A 19,806-nucleotide genomic window follows, 5' to 3' on the forward strand; every position below is an offset into this window, starting at 1 on the left:
ATATATATATATATATATATATATATATATATATATATATATATATATATATATATAAAAGGGAGGAAGTGGGCTCCGTTTACATTTTTGTCCCACATTGGATTATTTCATCAGTGATGGTCACTTGAGCAATTGTGATATCACTGATGATGTCACAATCACTGAGCTATGTCTATGACATGCAAAGTTGAGCAATTGTGCACTGAGTGATGTCACTCGAGCACTCCATAATGTGATCAGTGATGGTCACTCCAGCAATTGTGATGTGATCAGTGATGTAAAGTTGAGCAATTGTGCGCTGCGCATGCCAATAGAGTAGGCGAGGCCACACAGCAGCAGAGCAGAGGAATCGAGCACGCGTAGTGTGCAAGATTTCTAGTTACATTACAACTGCACAGTGAATGGCATTGTGAAGTAACCACAACCCCACTGCCAAGGTCTACTGTGTACACAACAATGACGTCTAAAACCTTTCATAACCTATGATTCAGTGTGTAATACGTTGCCGACTTACCTTGAAGCAGTCAAAGAGGTGATCAAGCTGCTCAGGTGAGAAGTCCCATGCCAGCTTGGCCAGCAGGTCATGGACATTCTTCACAATGGCCTCATGCTTACCAGCCTGCGGTTGGACAGAGATGACAGCCCCACTGCTGGGTTAACACCCGAGCTGACTCTTACTCTGCTTCAACAAAACTAGAACAGCCTCGGAACCTGGCTGGTGGTTTTAAGGAGATGACTGCACGGAAAAGACTCTTCAACAAATAACGCGCACACACTCTCGTACAAGTTTGAGGTGCAATATGACTGACTGATTGTAATATTGACTAAGTGCAATACCTCCTGATGCATAACAGCCCACACCTTTCACTTCATGGCACCTTGCACTGCCTTTGATAGTGTTCTCATTGTTGTTTTTCTCTTTTCAAATGTATATTATTATTGCTGTGTGAATTTGCTATCTTTTGCTATGTTTCATACTTATCATGTGTTGCTTTGCTGTATTTATGTCCTGCGGAGCCTCCTGGCCTAAGAATTTCACACGAGTGACAAACATCTTGAATCTTGAAAAACCTCAGCCAAGAGACGTGCATGTTGTACCTGAGCAGCCCAAATGTTATCCAGATCCTGCATGGTAAGCGCCTTTTCCTTGATGACGAAGCGAAGGATCTTCTCCAGTTTCTCGACATACTGTGGCTGGTGCAGACTGTCCCTCAACACAATGGACAGGATGTGGTTCTGCTGGATCCACTCCTGAGATGGAACACGGGGACACAGAAAGGAGAATTGGGTTGTGGTTGAAAAAAGTGGGTCAGGTGAGGAGACAAAGGGCACCATTTTGAGCCAATTAAAGTAGTAGAGGGGCAGACAGGTCAGCTTACTGCCATGCGCTCTGCGGTCAGCCACTCCTCCTCTTCCGGGTTATGCCGATGAGTGTAGTAGGACACGCTGGAGATCACCTTGTTTACTTCATTTAGTGCATTCATTTTGCCATTAAAAGAGGAAATTTGCAATAACCTGGGGAAGTGAATACACAGCTCATTCAGTTATTCAACTAACTTTTCTTTAGATCAACACTATTAAATTGACAAATGGTTTCTTTCAGTGTATAGGATTTACATAAGGATATGACCATTTGGTTGATACTCACCTAAGAATCATTTTTAACCTAAAAATCTCTAAATTCTTCACCGTCTCCTCCTGCCCTGGAACACGAGAAGCCAGGTTCTTCAGGGACTTGATTATCATGGACAGTGCGTCGTTTTTGGCTTCATTCTTGGCCTCTTTCTTCAGCTCCTCATCTGTGAGATTCTCTAGAAACTGGGGAACCATCTCGATAACTGGGAGGAAGTACTTCTTCACCGTGTGCAATGTGAGGAACTCGTAACACTGGCCAAAAGGCCTGTAAAGGCAAAAACCACACAGTCAGACAACATGGACTTGTTAAGGCAAAGCCATTATACAGAGAGTAGAGGTGCTCCGATCAAGATTTCTGGGGCCGATCACCAATTTGCTGGAAGCAGTATCTACAGATACCGATATCACCGATCACGGTGTTGATTGAAACCTTCTATTTATCATGTAGCATTATTAATTAATGAATTAAATGAATAATGAATCTCTTCTAATGAATTTACAATCAGACGTTGTCTTGGCATGGAGAAAAAAAAAATCCCCTAATGCAGTCATGCTTGCATGCGCGCACGGGTACACTGAGGTGCACAAATCCAATGAGAGAGAGAGAGACTGAAGGAGGGTGTGTGTATATATGGCACATGTGTGCGTCTTGCATGGACAGAGAGAGTGGCGAGAGCAAGGGTGCATGTGTAAGTCTAACTGACAGAGAGGGAGGAAGAGAGAGAAGGGTGAAGTCATTTTAGGTGCGCACGGTTAATTGTCTCACGTGCATCTGATCGGCTCTTCGGATTGACCTTTTTAGAGGGCTCCGATCAAAGCCGATAGAGCCAATATCGCCCGATCGTTATCGGTGCCTGATCAATCGGAGCACCCCTAACAGAGAGCATCATAAAATGTTGAGTAAAGCACTTTGACATGGTGTACAATGTTGTTGTGCAGCTCTATTGTCTAATGGCCTTACTTAATAAGTGCAGCGATGATCTGGACGTTCAGTGCTTGGCCACTTATGAAGCGATCGTGCAGCATTTGAAACCCGTTTAACGTGCCAAATTTGTTTATTAAGTCCACCAACCAGCCCTGTGAAAAGGAAAACAAGAGAGCAGAAAACAAATTAAAGACACAGTACCCTTCATCTGCTTACTGAGTTGGTTTTACAAGATGCCTCGTCCTCAATTTCCATTAGAAGACATTTGGATTTGAGATTATTCACGCCTCGTTAATGGGCCTAGCATGTACTGTATAACAAAAGCATGGCTTTCAGTCACAAAGTTTGGGACGGTGGTTAAGCCTGTGTCAGTCGACGCCGCCGGAACGGAGAATTGCATGGATTGACTTTTCTATAACAGTTTGTTCTTTGCAGCATTTATTTCTATATAAAAGTGATGTTATAGAATGTAATGTTTGTTTGTACTAGCATCTGTAACTTCATGCTGCTTGTCTTGGCCAGGTACCCCCAAAAATATGCTATCCTATTTTGAAGCAGCGGTCACCAGGATTTAGCAGCAGTGGGCCACCGCTACTAAATGCATATAGAGGAAACCCTGTTCTCAATTAATCTAATGACTATTTTTTCGATTAGTCGATTAATCTAACGACCATTTTATTTTTTTAAATACTGAACCTCAAATTCAAAAGGATTGCTGACAGATTAATGTTTAAACTGGAGTAATATGCAGTTAACTCATTGAGTGCCAATGACGACAATCGTCGTCAATTCGATTACTAACGTAGAGTGCCAATGACGACGATTGTCGTCAATTGCGTTTTTTGACGGTGGGACGTGGATCAATGCCTAATACATCTCCTGTAAAATTTTGGGGCATGTTGAATGTGTATAACCTATTTTACTGACCCATTAGGTGGCGACAGTGCTCTCCAGATTAGAGAAAGTTGAGTAAAAACAGCAGAAAAAGCCGTGATGAAACCATTCTCATGAGAATGGTTTGGCTTTTCGCTGTCGCGCTGGGAGCCGGCGCACAACGGTGGGGGGCTCCGAAAATAGACTCTGGGTGCAGCACACTTTGAAACGCGCAGCAGAAAGCCCAGAAAGCCCAGAATCAGACGCAGCTTCATCCCAGCTCACAACCGAAACCCCAGAAACGAGCGAGCCCGATCCAGACTCCCCCGACGAGCGGCCGCCATCCGAACGTGGATCCGCAAGCAGCAGAGACTCGCCTGACAAGCAGCAGAGCGAGCAGAGCCACCAGAGACACACCCACGGAGGAGGAGTTTGCAGTAGAGGGGGGTGGGGGTGCTGTTATATTGAAGGAAATTACTGTTCAGATGTTTCAGGTCAGAAGATATTAGTTTCAGAGTCAGTGATTTGCTTGAAATGCTTCATTTCACAAAAGGCTCAATATCTCAGCTTCTAGATGGAAACGCCTGTTTTTGCTGTTTTTGACCTATCTTCTCCGGCTGATAACTAAAGAACGGAAAATGATATCAATAAACCTTTTTTTGCTGCTGATACAATAGAGTCTCATCGTTCTTTGTGCGTGTTCGGTGTTTACATAGTAATATCACACAATATTCTGTGGGCCTCGAGAAATCACTGAAAACGCTCTGAAACTCTGGCACTGGGAGCGTCCGTTCTCCAAAAGTGGCTGGCACTCAATGAGTTAAGATAATCATTGGCAAACAGGCTAAATGTTCATTCATTAGTGTGGGGCAAGGAAAGTAATTGAAATGATCTAACTTACATTAATCAAGTGCAGGGATGCAAAATCATTGGTAGTGAAAAAGGTGACAGATACCAGGGCAGACATAAAATCACTTAGAAATCTTCCTATTTTAGGATGAAAAGGTGACTGTCACCTAAAGGTGACTAGTTTACATCCCTGTAAGTGACTAACGTTATGCTAACAAACACGTTGCACATGTTGATAATCCTCATATGCGTGATCAAAAAGTGCGTTACGACCTGGTTAAAACAGGACTGACTTGGTGCGGTCTGCTGCCCATCAACAGGCTCCGGGTATTAGGGATGGGCATTTCTAGCAAAAACACTATTCGAAATTCGCTGGCCAAATTCGAATTTAATTCGAAATTCGAAAAAAAAAAAAAATGTAAAAAAAGAAAAAAGAAAAAAAAAGAAAAAAAATTGTGAGTGAAATGTTGCATTGTCTCCCCTGATTCTAAGTCTACGGCTTTATTAATTAATATAAAAAGCTTCTGCTGTGGATTTTTAGCTCAAACAAGCATTGCACCACTGAAGTAAAGAACATGTTACATGACATTGACATTTTCGAAAATAAAAAACAGTTTTGACAATCATGAGTGGTTCATTAAATATTTAGTAGGCTCAGGTCTGAGTGCCAAAGGGGTGCCAAAGTCACCCCCTCTCCCTCTTCATGGGATTTCATCCGCCATTCATTTTTCCATAAACCTTGCTTAAAATGTTTATAAAAATTGTTTTACTTGCTCAAACCAAGCGATTTGACTATACTTAGAATCAGGGGAGACAATGCAACATTTCACAAAAAATTTCTCTCGAATTTCGAATTTCAATAATAAAAGTCGACCTTGATAATAACAACGATTATTCGAAAATTCGAAATTCGATGCCCATCCCTACCGGGTATAACATTATGTTTACATCAAGTAGCGGAGTACAATGTTACAGAGCAGCACAGTTGGTTCTCGGTCTAAAATACTCCCACACTTCAGGGGTTCCCAAAATGTTTCCGTCCAAGTATCACTACTTAACAAACCAAATTTCCCAGGGACCACTTCCACTGCGTATAGCAACCCCCCCCCCATAAAATAAAATTTGCTGGGTTTAACCAATAGACCCTTTTCATGTGGGCCATTTTGTGTTGAAAAAAGGCAGGGTAAACACAGGTGCAAGCAAAAGACTAATGAGGGTTTCCAAATTCCAAACATGGAAGTTTGAAACCCCCATTAGTGTTTTGCTTGCACCTGTGTTTACCCTGCCTTTTTGACACAAAATGGCCCCCGCGAGAAGGGTCTAGAGCAGCAGAAAGGCTAAATGACAATATAAGGCTACTAGCTGGTTCAACAGACACACACGGACACACACACCCACCTGCCAATATTAGGCTTTGAAAAGGAGGACCCCTTTGAAGAAAAGAAATTCCCCTCGTCAAGATTTAGCATCATTTTGGAGTGTTATTTAGCTACCTTCCTGACAAACTAGTATGAGATGGTTGGTACAAATCGATTCCTAGTCGACTAGTCGATGCTTCAGGGACAACCCTAACAATGAGTTAGGCTTTGTAAGAAAAACAAGCTAAAGGCACACAAACGGAATGGCTGTAGGCCTTTTAAGTGAGGCACTCCACCACACTTCCATCAGATGCATCTAGTCTCCAATTTCAAGCTATGTTCAAAATCTTCACCTTCTGCACAATGAATATGCTGGACTATACATTTAGAAGATGATTAATTAACAGGTCACATAAGTACTCAAAAGTATGAAATGGTGTAAAACGTGTTTTCCCCTTAAAATGTCATGTTGTAGATATCCCTCCCTTTCATTTTTAAATGTAAATTACCATTTTTCCTACATTTGTGTTCCTAATTACATGCCTGAAAAACTTAAGTAAATGTTGTCTCTCCTTCCCACAATCAATTTATCTAATATTAAATTCATTTCACGTGTGACCAGATTGTATTGTATTCATGCATTCACACAGAACTTGACTAAATTGAGAAAGAGATCCGGGAGATTGAGGAAGAGCTCTGAGAAATAGGGAGAAGAAGAGACAGCTCTGCAAGGACGACAAAATAAAGTACCACAGGGATACCGTATTTTTGGAGGCTTACCCAGCATTCTTTTAAAGAATTTTTTGAAGCATTTTCTGAGAATCGCGATTAAACACATTTACGCTTCAAAAGTCATAAAAGTGGTCCTTATTTGTGAAGCTTATCCTGCTGAACACAAATTTCCACTCCCATAAGCTTGTGTTAACCACAGACCTTCATGGATTTAACTGAAATCCCCATCCTAAAACCCCACTGACTTTTCCCCTTACGAACCAGCATGGCAGCGATTTGCTACTCCCGACTCATTCCTGTGGTACTCCAGTGGTTCCCAACCTTTTTTGTCATATGTACCCCTTGAGCTGTTTTGCCATGCCAATAGTACCACCTCACTCGTTCTTTGCACCGCAGAGAAAACCCTGTGGCTGCGGTGGATCCGTGGATGTATGAACAGCCTAAATCCATACTAAATCTAAATCTATACTAAATCTATACTTCATACTAAATCATCGGGCTGCCCTAAACCTGAATCTGGAGCGACAGCATCTGGACGTTTGAGCTATTTATCCATCCATCTACTGCAGCTAGTTCATGACTTGGGATATTTGTTTTTATCGTTTTGAAATAAATTGTAATCCCAAATCTTTCCAGCAAGTACCCCCTGCAAGGGTTACACTTACCCCTGGTTGGGAATCACTGCTCTATATACGCTGGTTTTTAATTTGAATCCAGGGCGAGACTGGCTACATTTTAACACCAGTCAAAAAGAAGAGTAGCAATATGTGATTAAATGGTTGCACAGTGAAGCCCTAAGTAGTACTGGGCCCAGTGCCAACAGAGGCAGACAGGCAAGCAATGCTGCAGTACTGTTCATATTGACCCTATGCCCACGCTGCATTCAGAATACTTTGATTGTCAAACTGTGTTGCCGCCTTCCCTTTTCAACAGTCGACATCCTGACACAAGCACTAAGTGTTTGTGTTGTGGACTTTTATTTGATTTTGACATTTTTCTTTATCAATTCAGTGCACAGAGGGATTTCTCTTCGTCTCACCTTCTACAAGCCTAAACATGTAGGCCTAGAGAGATTTGCAAAAATACCACGTCACATCTACAATCTATAGATTAAAGAGTGGTTTTCATCTGATCACAAGACATTTAGGACCAACACATTTTCTACATTGGACAGTTTAAAATAGTAGCTTGAGGGTCATACAGTATAGACGACACAAAGAAAGAAAGAAAGAAAGAAAGAAAGAAAGAAAATATTGTAAAAGAAAGTAAAACAAGATAAAATAAAATAAAAGAGGAAGGAGTGGCGTTGTGTCCAAAACCACTGAATTCCCACTCAAATTCCTTCAGGGTCAAAAAGCCTGTCAACGTTGTATCAATAGCAATAGGTAAACAGGTAACATTGTCGACGGTGGCAGCGGTTAATTCACCTTGGGTGAGCGAGGGTCTGGGGGGCGGGCGAAGAGCTCGTCGTCGGGCAGTTGGGCCCCGGCGGGGACGGTCTCAGAGGGCCGTGTGCCGTTGTAGATGTGGAACTTGCAGTGGGGGTTGGTGGCCATGGCCAACAGCTCCAGTAGAGGGAACCAGTCCTGAGAGAGCTTGGCCACACACAGCTCCACCATCCGGTGTGTGTTGTTGATGATACACCTCTGTGAAAAGGAGGGTTGAGGGGAGGAGAAAACAGTGGGATGGTAACGATTCCACTGAATAGGCAATTACAATATCGAGAAATAAGGGAGTCATGGCCATACCCATTATAATCAATTAGAAGGCAACATTAACATGTCAGCACCCATACATCCCATGGTCCCCTGCTTTGCCAATTAGTAACAAATGCATAACCTTGTTTTTACCTGTAATTGTAGCTAGGGATGTGCACGACTAGTAGGTTAAACGTTTAAACGTCCGCTACCGCTGCCCTCACTAGACGGCACCAAAATACTAGTCGGGTAATCTAATAATTAAATTAATAATGTACAACGCTGGTATAGTAAACTGTTGTGTCTAAGATGTTCCGCAGTCACGCGGCAGGCGGTAGGCCCTCTCTAACGCCAAGGACCCTTGTCTAATGTCGGGATGTAAACACAAGCCAGCTTGGTTGAAAGTGGGAGTGGACCTAACGTTACAGACAGAGATAACATCTCGAGTGGACCCAACGACAGAGATAACATCTTAGTTGAAATATGGCACATGGCAAGTGCTTTTGTGCTCAGATGTAGACTATACACTTTCAAACATATTTGGGGTCAATTATTTTCCTTCAAGGGATTAAATGCTTCCTCAAAAGCCCAAGGTAGAGACTGTTTTACTTTGGTTGCTTGACATACTAGTGTTTCTCAGAGTACCAAAGTGAGGAGGTGAAATGAAGAAACTCACATGAATCTCAAACTTCCAGCCACTGACTGCCTCGTCTGTCAGGATCTTAGTGAAGGAGATGGTCAGACCATCTCGGAAAAACCTCTGGCACGCCTCACACTTAACATCCAGTCCTGCAACGGAAAGAGAGCATTCAGCAATGCCATTCATTTAAATGCTCTACAAAGTGACATTAATGACGGCATCCAACAACTTGTATACTCCATCTTGGTCTAGAGCCATTATATCGTCGCTGTCGTTCCAGGACCTCGAATCTCCAAAACAGCAACTTTTCAGGAAGTTAAAAAAACCTGTTTGCTCTTAAAATACTGAACCAACCGTCGTCAAAGTTGGCACATGTCTTAATTATAGTTAGTTTCCCGCTGAATGTGTCATTACTTTATTAATATCTTACCTGGATAAGCTCAAATTATGTTGTTTATATTATCAGTCCGACTTGGAAGCACTCTCTCCCGGCCAGTCAGGCGGGAGAGAGTCGTATGCTCATGCACGAGCCCCAAGCTCCGGGCCGCGCGCAGCAGCAGCAGTGCTCTGAGCCTCTCATGGCCGAGGCGGGGGCTTGGGCATGGGGTGAGAACAGTCTGACATAACGTAGCGTTAACATTACTTTATTCTCTTCAGAAACCACTCCGATTTGCATGTTAAAACAAGTTTGCAGCCTAGGAATAACTGGAAAACATTTGATTGATCTATTAACGTCAGAGGAAGCCAGGATTAGTCAAAACGATATGAGAAATACACAGCACGTCTGCCGTGTGACTTTTCCAGGTTTATTGTCCTGCGTGGGGGGGTACAGACGGAGGTAGGGGATGAATTTCAAGGTTTGACTGAGAGATTGAGGGCGAATGGCATTACTCACAAGCTCGTTTTAATGCTTTTCCATTGGTTGCATTTGGTAAAAACCACACAGAGACGTGAAGGGTGACCAACGGCACTGATTTATGACAAAAAGTAAAAAAGTGAAAAAAGGGACATTCGAGGTCCTGGCACAACAGCGACGATATATTTGTTCAGTTTCAGAAGCATAATGTGGGTACACAACTAAAACTTAAATGCCACAGGGTGTTAGGATTATGAAGGTAACTGATAGGGAGCTTTCTTCAAATATATCACTGTCAAATGAATTGTGATCATGACCATCAGCACTACATTAATTAGCCCCTTTGAGTTGCTTCCCACTGGCATGTGTGATCAATTTCCCTCATCGCTTTTGATGCATAACGTCACAATGTGACAGCATTTTGCTCTCACAACAATCTAATAGAACTTCAGATATTGATAGAACTTGGATATTGCAGGAGAAGCCACCAATTAGACCAAATGGAAGCACAGAGTGGGGCATAAATCCCACACAGCATCTTTAAGGAAACACAAGAGCTTTTTTTCCATTCCTACCTTTTTTACTAAGATCTATAGCAGCTTCCAGGAGGACTTCCAACTCTCCCTTTGGCAAAACTGGTACGACCCAACGGGGCCTAGGGGAGGAAACAAACATCCACATGAATGCAGAGACACACACTGAAATGCTAATAGGGACGGGAACTGAGAAACGCTACCTAGCTGTCCCAATTCCTTGGAATCACATGCCTACGTGACTATCGATTTCTCTTAAGCCCTTTTCCCACATGCGTACCGGAAAATTACCTGTAAGTCAATATCGGACATTTCCCTGAATTTCCCTTCACACCTCAACGTTCGCATGTGAGAATCTAGTCGTCAAATAGCCGGTATGTTGGGGGGTGGGGTGGGGTGCAGCGGAGCGGGCGGGGGGCGGAGGAGAGTGGCCTGGGGTCTGTGCTGCAGGCCACTGAGGCCAGTCAGAAAAAAACAACAAACAAACATGGAGCCGGCGTCCACTCTTTTGATAATATTGCTGACGCGCTTTTTCCTCAAACGTAGACAGCGACGCAGACAAATTAAGGCGAAAATGGAAAGGGATATACGTGCGAACAGAAACAGATTCATGTTCGCAGTCTTCTCCGCTCAGCCTCAACATCGTGCAGAATATGAAGATAGACTAAACCGGGGACAGATCATGACAGTGTTATGTACCTCTGCGCTGCTGCGTGAGACTAGAGCCGTCTGGAAGCGAGAGAGACCAGGAGGGAATTTATTTTGGGAAGATGCTCTGAACAATTTTGACGACGTGGAATGGAAGCGTCATTTTCGCATGTCCCGTGTACGTTCGACTACGTGCTGAGTCTGGTCCGACCCGCACGCAAGATCACCCGGTGGCGAAAACCACTGGAAGCGCGTTTGCGACTGGCAATAGTCCTTTGGTGGTACGCAACACCAGGGGAATATCGAACAATCAGCCTGTGTATTTGGTGTTGGACTGTCTACTGTGTGCAACCTGGTCCGCGAAGTCACAGCCCACTGATAGCGGAAAATGACTGGACCCCTTTCTCACCTGTCTGTCTATCGCGGCATACCGCTCTTCTGACTGGCTAAAAACTGGTGAAATGGCCGCGACGACGGGGTCGCGCTTATACCGGCACGGCGCCTTTCCCACATGCAGGCATTTGACCACGTTCCGGTCATTTTGCGGTACAAAGCGCATGTGGGAAAAGGGCTTTAGGCTAAGAGTCTTAGCGATGCCATGTTTTTCCAACAGTTGTGCATGCGCAATGACGTAACGGTACGTAACAGAATGCACACTGTATGTTTAATATATTTGGGACCGGAGCCAAGGTGGGGAGGATAAAAACAACAACAAACGCTCAAAAGCTTGGTTGCATTTCACAAGAGTAGACAGGAGGTGATACCGTAAATTCCGGACTATAAGCCGCAGCTTTTTTCCCGTTTTTTGGCCTTTTTTGCCCCCTGCGGCTTATATAACGGTGCGGCTTATCTATGGATTTTTCCAGCAAACGGCCACTCGGGAACCTCCAAAATCTATGGATGTTGGTATGAGGCAGAACGAGAGCAAGACAGACATTATGAGAGCGAGACCCTGATTGGATGATGTTGCAAAAAATGTGCCTCGCGACCTGATTGGAGCACTGTGCCACTACTCTCTCTCAGCCACTACGGTAAAACACCCTCCCTCCTCCCTCGCTCCGGGGGGAAAAAGGCAGCGATTGAGCCTGAAAGACAGTCTGAATGAAATTGAATGTAACATTCCCAATTCTATGTATTACATTCTAAAAAACTAACAGCAAAATAGAGAAGGGAGCTCCTTGAATTTTTACAAAAGTAGTATTTAATCCCGAAGTAATATATTCGTGTACACAGCAGTGTTACAGACAGAATATATCTTCAAAGGGGTACACGGGCAAACAAAACGCTACGCGCGTTTCAACCACACTGGGTCTTCATCAGGCTGGAATAGCTGGGCGTCGGCCACCGCACCTGAGTATAAAAGACATACGTGGCACAGTTCAGAGGCAATGACGTGAGGTGGGCAGTACTATGACATCATACTGTAGGTAGGGCCATCATAAAGCAACACACACTCACATAGAGTAACAACATAAATAAGCACAATAAGGGTGTAAACACAAGCAGAGGATATATACATTACTGCAGAGAAGGCTATAAGCAAACAGTACAGATGGCCTATATAGGCTAAAGGGAAAAATGACATAGCCTATAAGCAAAGTCAATGCCGTCCTGTGGGAAAAAGGGGGGGGGGGGGGAGGAGGGAGACAGAGTAACAGGGGAAGATATACTATAAGAAACAGGTTAGGTCAAGCTCCTCATTAAGTCCGTGAGGGCTGACAGTGTTGAGAGCGTAAATCCACCGCGCCTCACACTGTAGAAGGGATCTGTCTAGGTCACCGCCCCTCGGATGCGGTCTAACAGTGTCCAGTGCCCAGAAACGTAGGTCAGTGTCAGAGTGGTTGTATTGTAGGAAGTGTTCCACCATGGGAGCTTTCGTGTCACGGCGGCGGATGGCGCTCTTATGCTCCGTCACGCGTGTGCGTAAAGGCCGGGTTGTCTTACCGATGTACCAGAGCGGCATGGGGCACGCACAGGCGATAGCGTAAACTACCCCCTGTGAAGCGCAGGTGGTAAGGTGTTTGAGCTGTACAGTAACTCCGTTAGGGAACGAAAGAGATTTTATTTTGCTGGTTTGAGGGCAGCAGGCACAGTGTGCGCAAGGAAAGTGACCTACCGGGGGAGGCAAGGAGTCAATGGTGGGTTGGGTCGATGAGGGGGTGTGGAGTGTTTTGACCAGGCTGTCTCTGATGTTGTGGTTTCTGGTAAAGGCTATTCTGGGGGGGGTGGTAAATGTTTCATGCACTTGTAGTACTCTCCAATGTTTTAGCAGGCATCGTTTGATTTTGTTGGCGAGGGGTGAGTATTGGAGGGTAGCTGTAACTCTGGGGGGGCTGGGGTCCGGTGTTCTGGGCTGCAGAAGGATGTCCCTATGGGAATGGAGAGCGCGTTTATATGCGTGGGAAATGGGTCTGCGCCCATATCCTCTCTCCTGAAACCGTAGTCTCATGTGGGTGGCTTCATGGACAAAGTCATTTCTGTCACTGCACAGTCTGCGCAGGCGCATGAATTGACCGGTGGGAAGGTTGTCTTTCAGGTGTGAGGGGTGATAGCTGGTGGCGTGGAGCAAAGTGTTTCTATCTGTGGGCTTACGGTAGATGGATGAGTGCAGTTTAGAGTTGTGTTTGTACACAGACACATCCAGGAAGTGGATCAAATCCGGGTGGTGGTCTAACGTGAAACGGAGGTGGGGGTTCCAGGTGTTGAGCAGGGTGTGGAACTCTAACAGGGATGAGGAAGAGCCGTGCCAGATTATGAAAACGTCATCAATGTATCTCCGCCATAGCCTAATGGAGCTGATGAACGGGTTGACGCTGGGGTTCATCACAAAATCCCTCTCAAACGCACCCACGTACAAATTGGCTATGCTAGGTGCTGCCGCGCACCCCATAGCTACCCCCGAGGTCTGCAGATAGTACTCACCATTGAATAGGAAATAGTTATGATGTAGGCTAATTTCAGCCAGAGAGGCTATGAGTTCATTAGGGGGGGTTGCAGATGTTCTGCCTGTCAATGTCTGTTTAATGATTTCAATAGCCGCCTGTTGTGGAATGTTGGTGTAGAGTGACTCGATGTCCATGGTGGCCAGTATAGCAGATGACACATCTATATCACATTCATTAATAATGCGGAGGAAGTCAGAGGAGTCGCGGGTGTAGGCTGGTAGTCTCTGCACGAAAGGCTGTATATGCTGGTCTACAAACTTGGAGAGGGGTTCAAGGAGGGACTCATTCCCAGAGCAAATCGGACGCCCGGGTGGGGGGGAGATATTTTTGTGGATTTTTGGAAGGAGATACAATGCTGGGGTCCTGTGGTGTTTGCGCAGCAGGAATCTATGGTCCCGCTTGCTGATTTGGCCAGCCTGCAGTGCACCGTCAACCAGTGTTTTAATAATAACACGGGTGCGGGGCCCGGGGTCGCTGCTGCAGTGTTTGTATGTGGTGGGATCTGAGAGTTGGCGCATAGCTTCCGCATTGTAGTCTGACATGTTCTGTAGTACGACCGCTCCACCTTTGTCTGCAGGTCGGATCACAATAGAATTGTGAAAAAAACTAACAGCAACATTTTGGAAGGCTAAGCCACACAACTAGCTCGTTGTAATCTAACATCATGCTTCAAAAGATGGAGAACTGGCTGTGTTACGACGATGGCGGCGATTGAGCCTGAAAGCCATGTCTGAGACAGTAGCGAGACAGGAACAACAACAGCAGCAGCAGCAAAGGATCATGCACAAACCCGAGACGAAAGGGACTGTCCGTCAGGGCGCGGACGACTGTGTCAGCAACTCCCTCCCGACTACCAGGAGAAAATTACAAACTTCGGCGAATTCACACAAAGAAAGATCAAGGAATATTCCATCGGACCGGAGCAGATCATAAATATGGATGAAGTGCCTTTGACGTTCGACCTGCCTCTCACTAGGACTGTTAACAAGAAAGGTGAATCGTCCATCACGTTGAGAACCACAGGTCACGAGAGAACGAATTTCACTTGTGTTCTTGGCTGCACAGCAGCTCCCGCCGATGGTGATTTTTAAGCATCTCACAATGTGTGATTTTGTCTGGGGATTAGTGACCTGACTTTTGTTTTGTTGAAATGTTAATAAATGGGAGCTTCCCCAAACAGCCATCTCTTTCCCGACAATCCCCTCTGTGCACGAAGCCTTACATATGGTAATTAAACATCAAAACACCCGCGGCTTATAGACCGGTGCGGCTTATATAAGAAAAAAATAGTCACCTTTGAAGGTGCGGCTTATAGACCGGTGCGCCTTATAGTCCGGAATTTACGGTTTAAATGAGACACAGAGATGATCTATTATTGTTGAAAGTGTTTGGCAAGGAAAACCAATTGTTTGTGACCCGTTTCTCCTCTGCTGTACTTGCACTCCTCTGTTTAGACCCGGAACTGGAGGGTACCATTGGCTTTATGAAAAGGGATTCCCGGGGAAAGGTGTCAAGTATGGGAGAGTTGGAGGGGTGTTTTGTTTGTCAATGAGAGCAATGTCAATTGAATTGCCTTTTGAAGTCAAGTACTTGACTAAAAAAAATTAGTATGTTTTGTAATGCCTGAGCCTTTTCTTTATTTTCCAAAGTTTTTACATTTATTCCTTCTACGTGGTTGTTGTTTTTTTGCCAGGCCTGCACTGTACATATCATATTGCTGCATGGGATTGTCGGTGTCCGTCCACTGGTAAATAATGGTAACAATTTATCAGCAATCGATGGAATCGATAAAGAATCGGATGGATAATGGAATTGGTTTCGATACAATCTTATCGATTCCCATCCCTACACGCTTTACAGTGGTGGATTGCATTTGCATCAGTGTGTGTGTGTGTATATACCTGTTGATCATGTCATCCAGTTTGGCCAGGTCAGTGTGAGGGAAGGCTGGCTCCTCCTCCTCCAGGTGAGGAGGCTCATCCTGGCCATGCTCATCTGGTGGGCTCACTGGTGAGTTCTCATTGGATGAATTAGGAGACGATGTCTGGAATAACAGTAGACAATCAGACTGGCTTCTGTGGCCATTTGTGTGTGTGTGTGTGTGTGTGTGTGTGTGTGTGTGTGTGTGTGTGTGTGTGTGTGTGCGCGCGCATCTGTAGTCATACAACTAAAATCTGAGCATAAAATATGTCAGACCAAGTTTCACAATACCAAGTACCACAAAACCAAAAACTAATCAAATAATAATGCTGAAAGAGACCACATTCAACGCTTCAGAATTCTTGTCACTGATAAGAATTAAGGGTAAGTAATACGTGTTTGACATCACAAAAATACATCAATATTAAGCTATCATGCAACATGTCTGTCTGTGTGTGTGTGTGTGTGTGTGTGTGTGTGTGCGAGGCATCTTCAGAAAGGTCATTAAACAAAGCCATCAAGTTATCACACTCTTAGCAGTATTTGGTATACCAATTAGTAACATTATGTTCATCCTGATCTCCCTAGAGGACAGACAGCACACAGCAAAGTGTGCATGGGGTTGATGTGCTCATGTTGGCAAGCATCAATGTGGTGGTGTGTGGGTGAATGTATGTTGGGGTGCTGTCAATAGAGCTCTTAGGGTGAAGAGCGATAGGAAAGAGAGCTAATGTGCATCTCTGATATGCGTTTATAAGCACCAGTGTGCCCATTCTTTTCTTGAGTGCTTGCTTGAATTAATGACTGTGTATGAGCAACGGTAGTGGCATCAGCAGCTGTGTGTGAGTGAGAATGAGAGAATGAGATGGAGACAGAACAAGAGAGAGGCATAACATGAGAAATGTGAAAATGTGGGGGTGTGGAGAAGGCTCCTTCTGCTTGGCTGACCTACATAGGCAGCTTGCCTCTCACGTCTCAGCACTGCTCATCTCTAACCAACAGAGGCCTGCACATGCACACGCACAAAGACACACACACACACACACACACACACCCTTTATCCATCACTCAGGAGGCTCTGTTCATTGATGCCTCGCCTTCACACACACTCTCCCTTTCCTGCTCCCTCCCTCCTTTTTCCTCTCCTTGGGCATCTGTATGTGGTCAGCTATGAGGTATGAGCACTAGCTGTGTGGTTAGCTATGAGGTATGAGCACTAGCTGTGTGGTTAGCTATGAGGTATGAGCACTAGCTGTGTGGTTAGGTATGAGGTATGAGCACTAGCTGTGTGGGTAGGTATGAGGTATGAGCACTAGCTGTGTGGTTAGGTATGAGGTATGAGCACTAGCTGTGTGGTTAGGTATGAGGTATGAGCACTAGCTGTGTGGTTAGGTATGAGGTATGAGCACTAGCTGTGTGGTTAGGTATGAGGTATGAGCACTAGCTGTGTGGTTAGCTATGAGCACTAGCTGTGTGGTTAGCTATGAGCACTAGCTGTGTGGTTAGGTATGAGGTATGAGCACTAGCTGTGTGGTTAGGTATGAGCACTAGCTATGTGGTTAGGTATGAGCACTAGCTATGTGGTTAGGTATGAGGTATGAGCACTAGCTGTGTGGTTAGGTATGAGCACTAGCTATGTGGTTAGGTATGAGGTATGAGCACTAGCTATGTGGTTAGGTATGAGCACTAGCTATGTGGTTAGGTATGAGGTATGAGCACTAGCTATGTGGTTAGGTATGAGCACTAGCTATGTGGTTAGGTATGAGGTATGAGCACTAGCTATGTGGTTAGGTATGAGCACTAGCTATGTGGTTAGGTATGAGGTATGAGCACTAGCTGTGTGGTTAGGTATGAGGTATGAGCACTAGCTATGTGGTTAGGTATGAGCACTAGCTGTGTGGTGAGGTATGAGCACTAGCTATGTGGTTAGGTATGAGGTATGAGCACTAGCTGTGTGGTTAGCTATGAGGTATGAGCACTAGCTGTGTGGTTAGGTATGAGGTATGAGCACTAGCTGTGTGGTTAGCTATGAGGTATGAGCACTAGCTGTGTGGTTAGGTATGAGCACTAGCTGTGTGGTTAGGTATGAGGTATGAGCACTAGCTGTGTGGTTAGCTATGAGGTATGAGCACTAGCTGTGTGGTTAGGTATGAGGTATGAGCACTAGCTGTGTGGTTAGGTATGAGGTATGAGCACTAGCTATGTGGTTAGGTATGAGGTATGAGCACTAGCTGTGTGGTTAGCTATGAGGTATGAGCACTAGCTGTGTGGTTAGGTATGAGGTATGAGCACTAGCTATGTGGTTAGGTATGAGGTGGGGCGGCTGTAGCTCAGGAGGTAGAGCGGGTCGTCCACTAATCGCTTTGGATAAAAGAGGTCGGTGGTTCGATTCCCGGGTCCTCCAGTCTGCATGTCGAAGTGTCCTTGGGCAAGATACTGAACCCCAAATTGCTCCCGTTGGTGTGCCAGCACCCTGCATGGTAACCTGCCGCCATTGTGTGAATGGGTGAATGTACCTACTGACTGTAAAGCGCTTTGGATAAAAGCGATATATAAATGCATGCCATTTACCATTTACCATGAGGTATGAGCACTAGCTGTTCGTCTTACGAAATGAACCCAACGGAACACAAGTAGCGCGAGGGTCGGAGACATTTCAGAGTCTGAAAACAAATCTTGTCTGAGATGACAGGGTTGAGAGGCGGGCCATAATAGCGTGTCGATTTGATTCGACAATTCTGGGGACTGGATTTGGCATTGGCCAATCCTGGCGTGTTTCGCCCCCAAATCGAGTGCGTGTTGTGGTGCTACGCCAGTTGGATCCGCAGACAATCCGATGAATCAATTGCTGCCTGCCCGCCTGGAATGTCCGAGGGGCGACCCCTTACGTTAACGTTATCCTGGAATGCGAGTTTAACGAGCCAGTTACATGTCTTTGAATTCTTAGACATTACCGTTTGCTTTATTTTGTATGTTACATACAATTGGCAAAGTTATTAGTTAGTTTATGGGCTAGAAATTCTGCCAGGTTGCAGACACTAGGCGCCATTTTCTCCTTCATTTGGAGGAGAAAATTCTCCTGAAATAAAGATTGATTGACAGCTGCCATGTCATCATATGATTGGTTGAAATGGGGTAGAAATGTTATAGTACTATGTGACGTCAGCAAACTGTAGATTACCGTTATGAATGAAATCTTGAAAAATGAACTTTTGATGTGAAAAAGTGTGAAAAACTAAAGACATTTGATTTTTGTGATTTCCCCCCCATACATTATTAAATAGGTGCACTGAATACCCAGGTATTTGAACTAAAATAAAAAAGTCATTTTTGGGTTCGGTTCGACTTTAAAGCAGGACTAAACCCCAAAACACTTTTTTTCAGCTTTTAACCAATATATATGGCTTTTGGGGTGGTGTGTGAAGAATTCTGGTCAAACTTTCCACATTTCAGACCAAATTTATAATATTCTACAATTTATATCATTTTCAACAGCGTAAGTGCCCTCTATGTGTTCAAACCTTTTTTTTGTCCTTCAAAATGTCCAAAATGTGGTTGCATCCTACGTCACGGCCAACTCCGGGCTTCCCCACTCATGTGGGGGGAAAAAAAATCATGTGATTATTACTGTAGTTCACGCCAGGAGTTGCAACATCTCTATTAACTCCAATGGACCCGTTTTTAGCGTGAGCCCTTTAATAGCACAATGCATCATGGATAATGGCCGATTTCTTTTTTTTTTTATGTACGATTATAGTCTGAGAAAAAACCACGATTATCACGGTTTCACGATTATTATTATGGATGTATAAAAATCACATGAGCATTCTTTGAACAGAGGTTTTATAGTATTTTCAATAATGCACATAATGCAAATAATGCACTAACCAAAATATTTGCCCAAAATAATAAATAAAATAAACCAAGTCTGACTGTAACATTCATGACAGTATTTATCTTTGGAACAAAACAGTCAGGCTGCAGCCTGCAGGATCTGCAAGGCTCTTTTGATGAACTAAATTATCTTACTTTTTTTGCCCAGTTTGTGTATTCTTTTTCAACATTTATTTTGGATCACCTGCTCCAACAGTGGGTTGGACAGTCACAGATGCAGCAGCAGTACCACCAGTCTTTTGCTAAAAGTGAAGAAAAAAAAAAGAAAAAAAATCCATGCTTAGATTAACTTTGATTGAAA

At 44.4% G+C, this 19,806-nt stretch overlaps 1 protein-coding gene across 7 annotated transcripts in view; it reads right to left on the reverse strand.

Annotated features, from left to right (window-relative positions):
- Window positions 1–19,806, reverse strand: part of usp9 (ubiquitin specific peptidase 9) — a 75,119-nt gene that overhangs the window by 35,733 nt on the left and 19,580 nt on the right. For all 7 annotated transcript variants that reach the window (XM_083639006.1, XM_083639003.1, XM_083639002.1 and 4 more), the window contains exons 3-11: window positions 15,593–15,735; window positions 10,141–10,220; window positions 8,746–8,858; window positions 7,800–8,018; window positions 2,597–2,712; window positions 1,649–1,900; window positions 1,380–1,515; window positions 1,099–1,251; window positions 515–619 (exon numbers count right to left, since the gene is read on the reverse strand). In XM_083639006.1, coding sequence (XP_083495132.1) covers window positions 515–619; window positions 1,099–1,251; window positions 1,380–1,515; window positions 1,649–1,900; window positions 2,597–2,712; window positions 7,800–8,018; window positions 8,746–8,858; window positions 10,141–10,220; window positions 15,593–15,735 — 1,317 coding nt within the window. The remainder of the gene's footprint in view (window positions 1–514; window positions 620–1,098; window positions 1,252–1,379; window positions 1,516–1,648; window positions 1,901–2,596; window positions 2,713–7,799; window positions 8,019–8,745; window positions 8,859–10,140; window positions 10,221–15,592; window positions 15,736–19,806) is intronic.

The sequence above is a fragment of the Poromitra crassiceps genome, assembly GCF_964638095.1.
Source record: "Poromitra crassiceps genome assembly, chromosome: 6".
Classification (NCBI taxonomy): Eukaryota; Metazoa; Chordata; class Actinopteri; order Beryciformes; family Melamphaidae; genus Poromitra; species Poromitra crassiceps.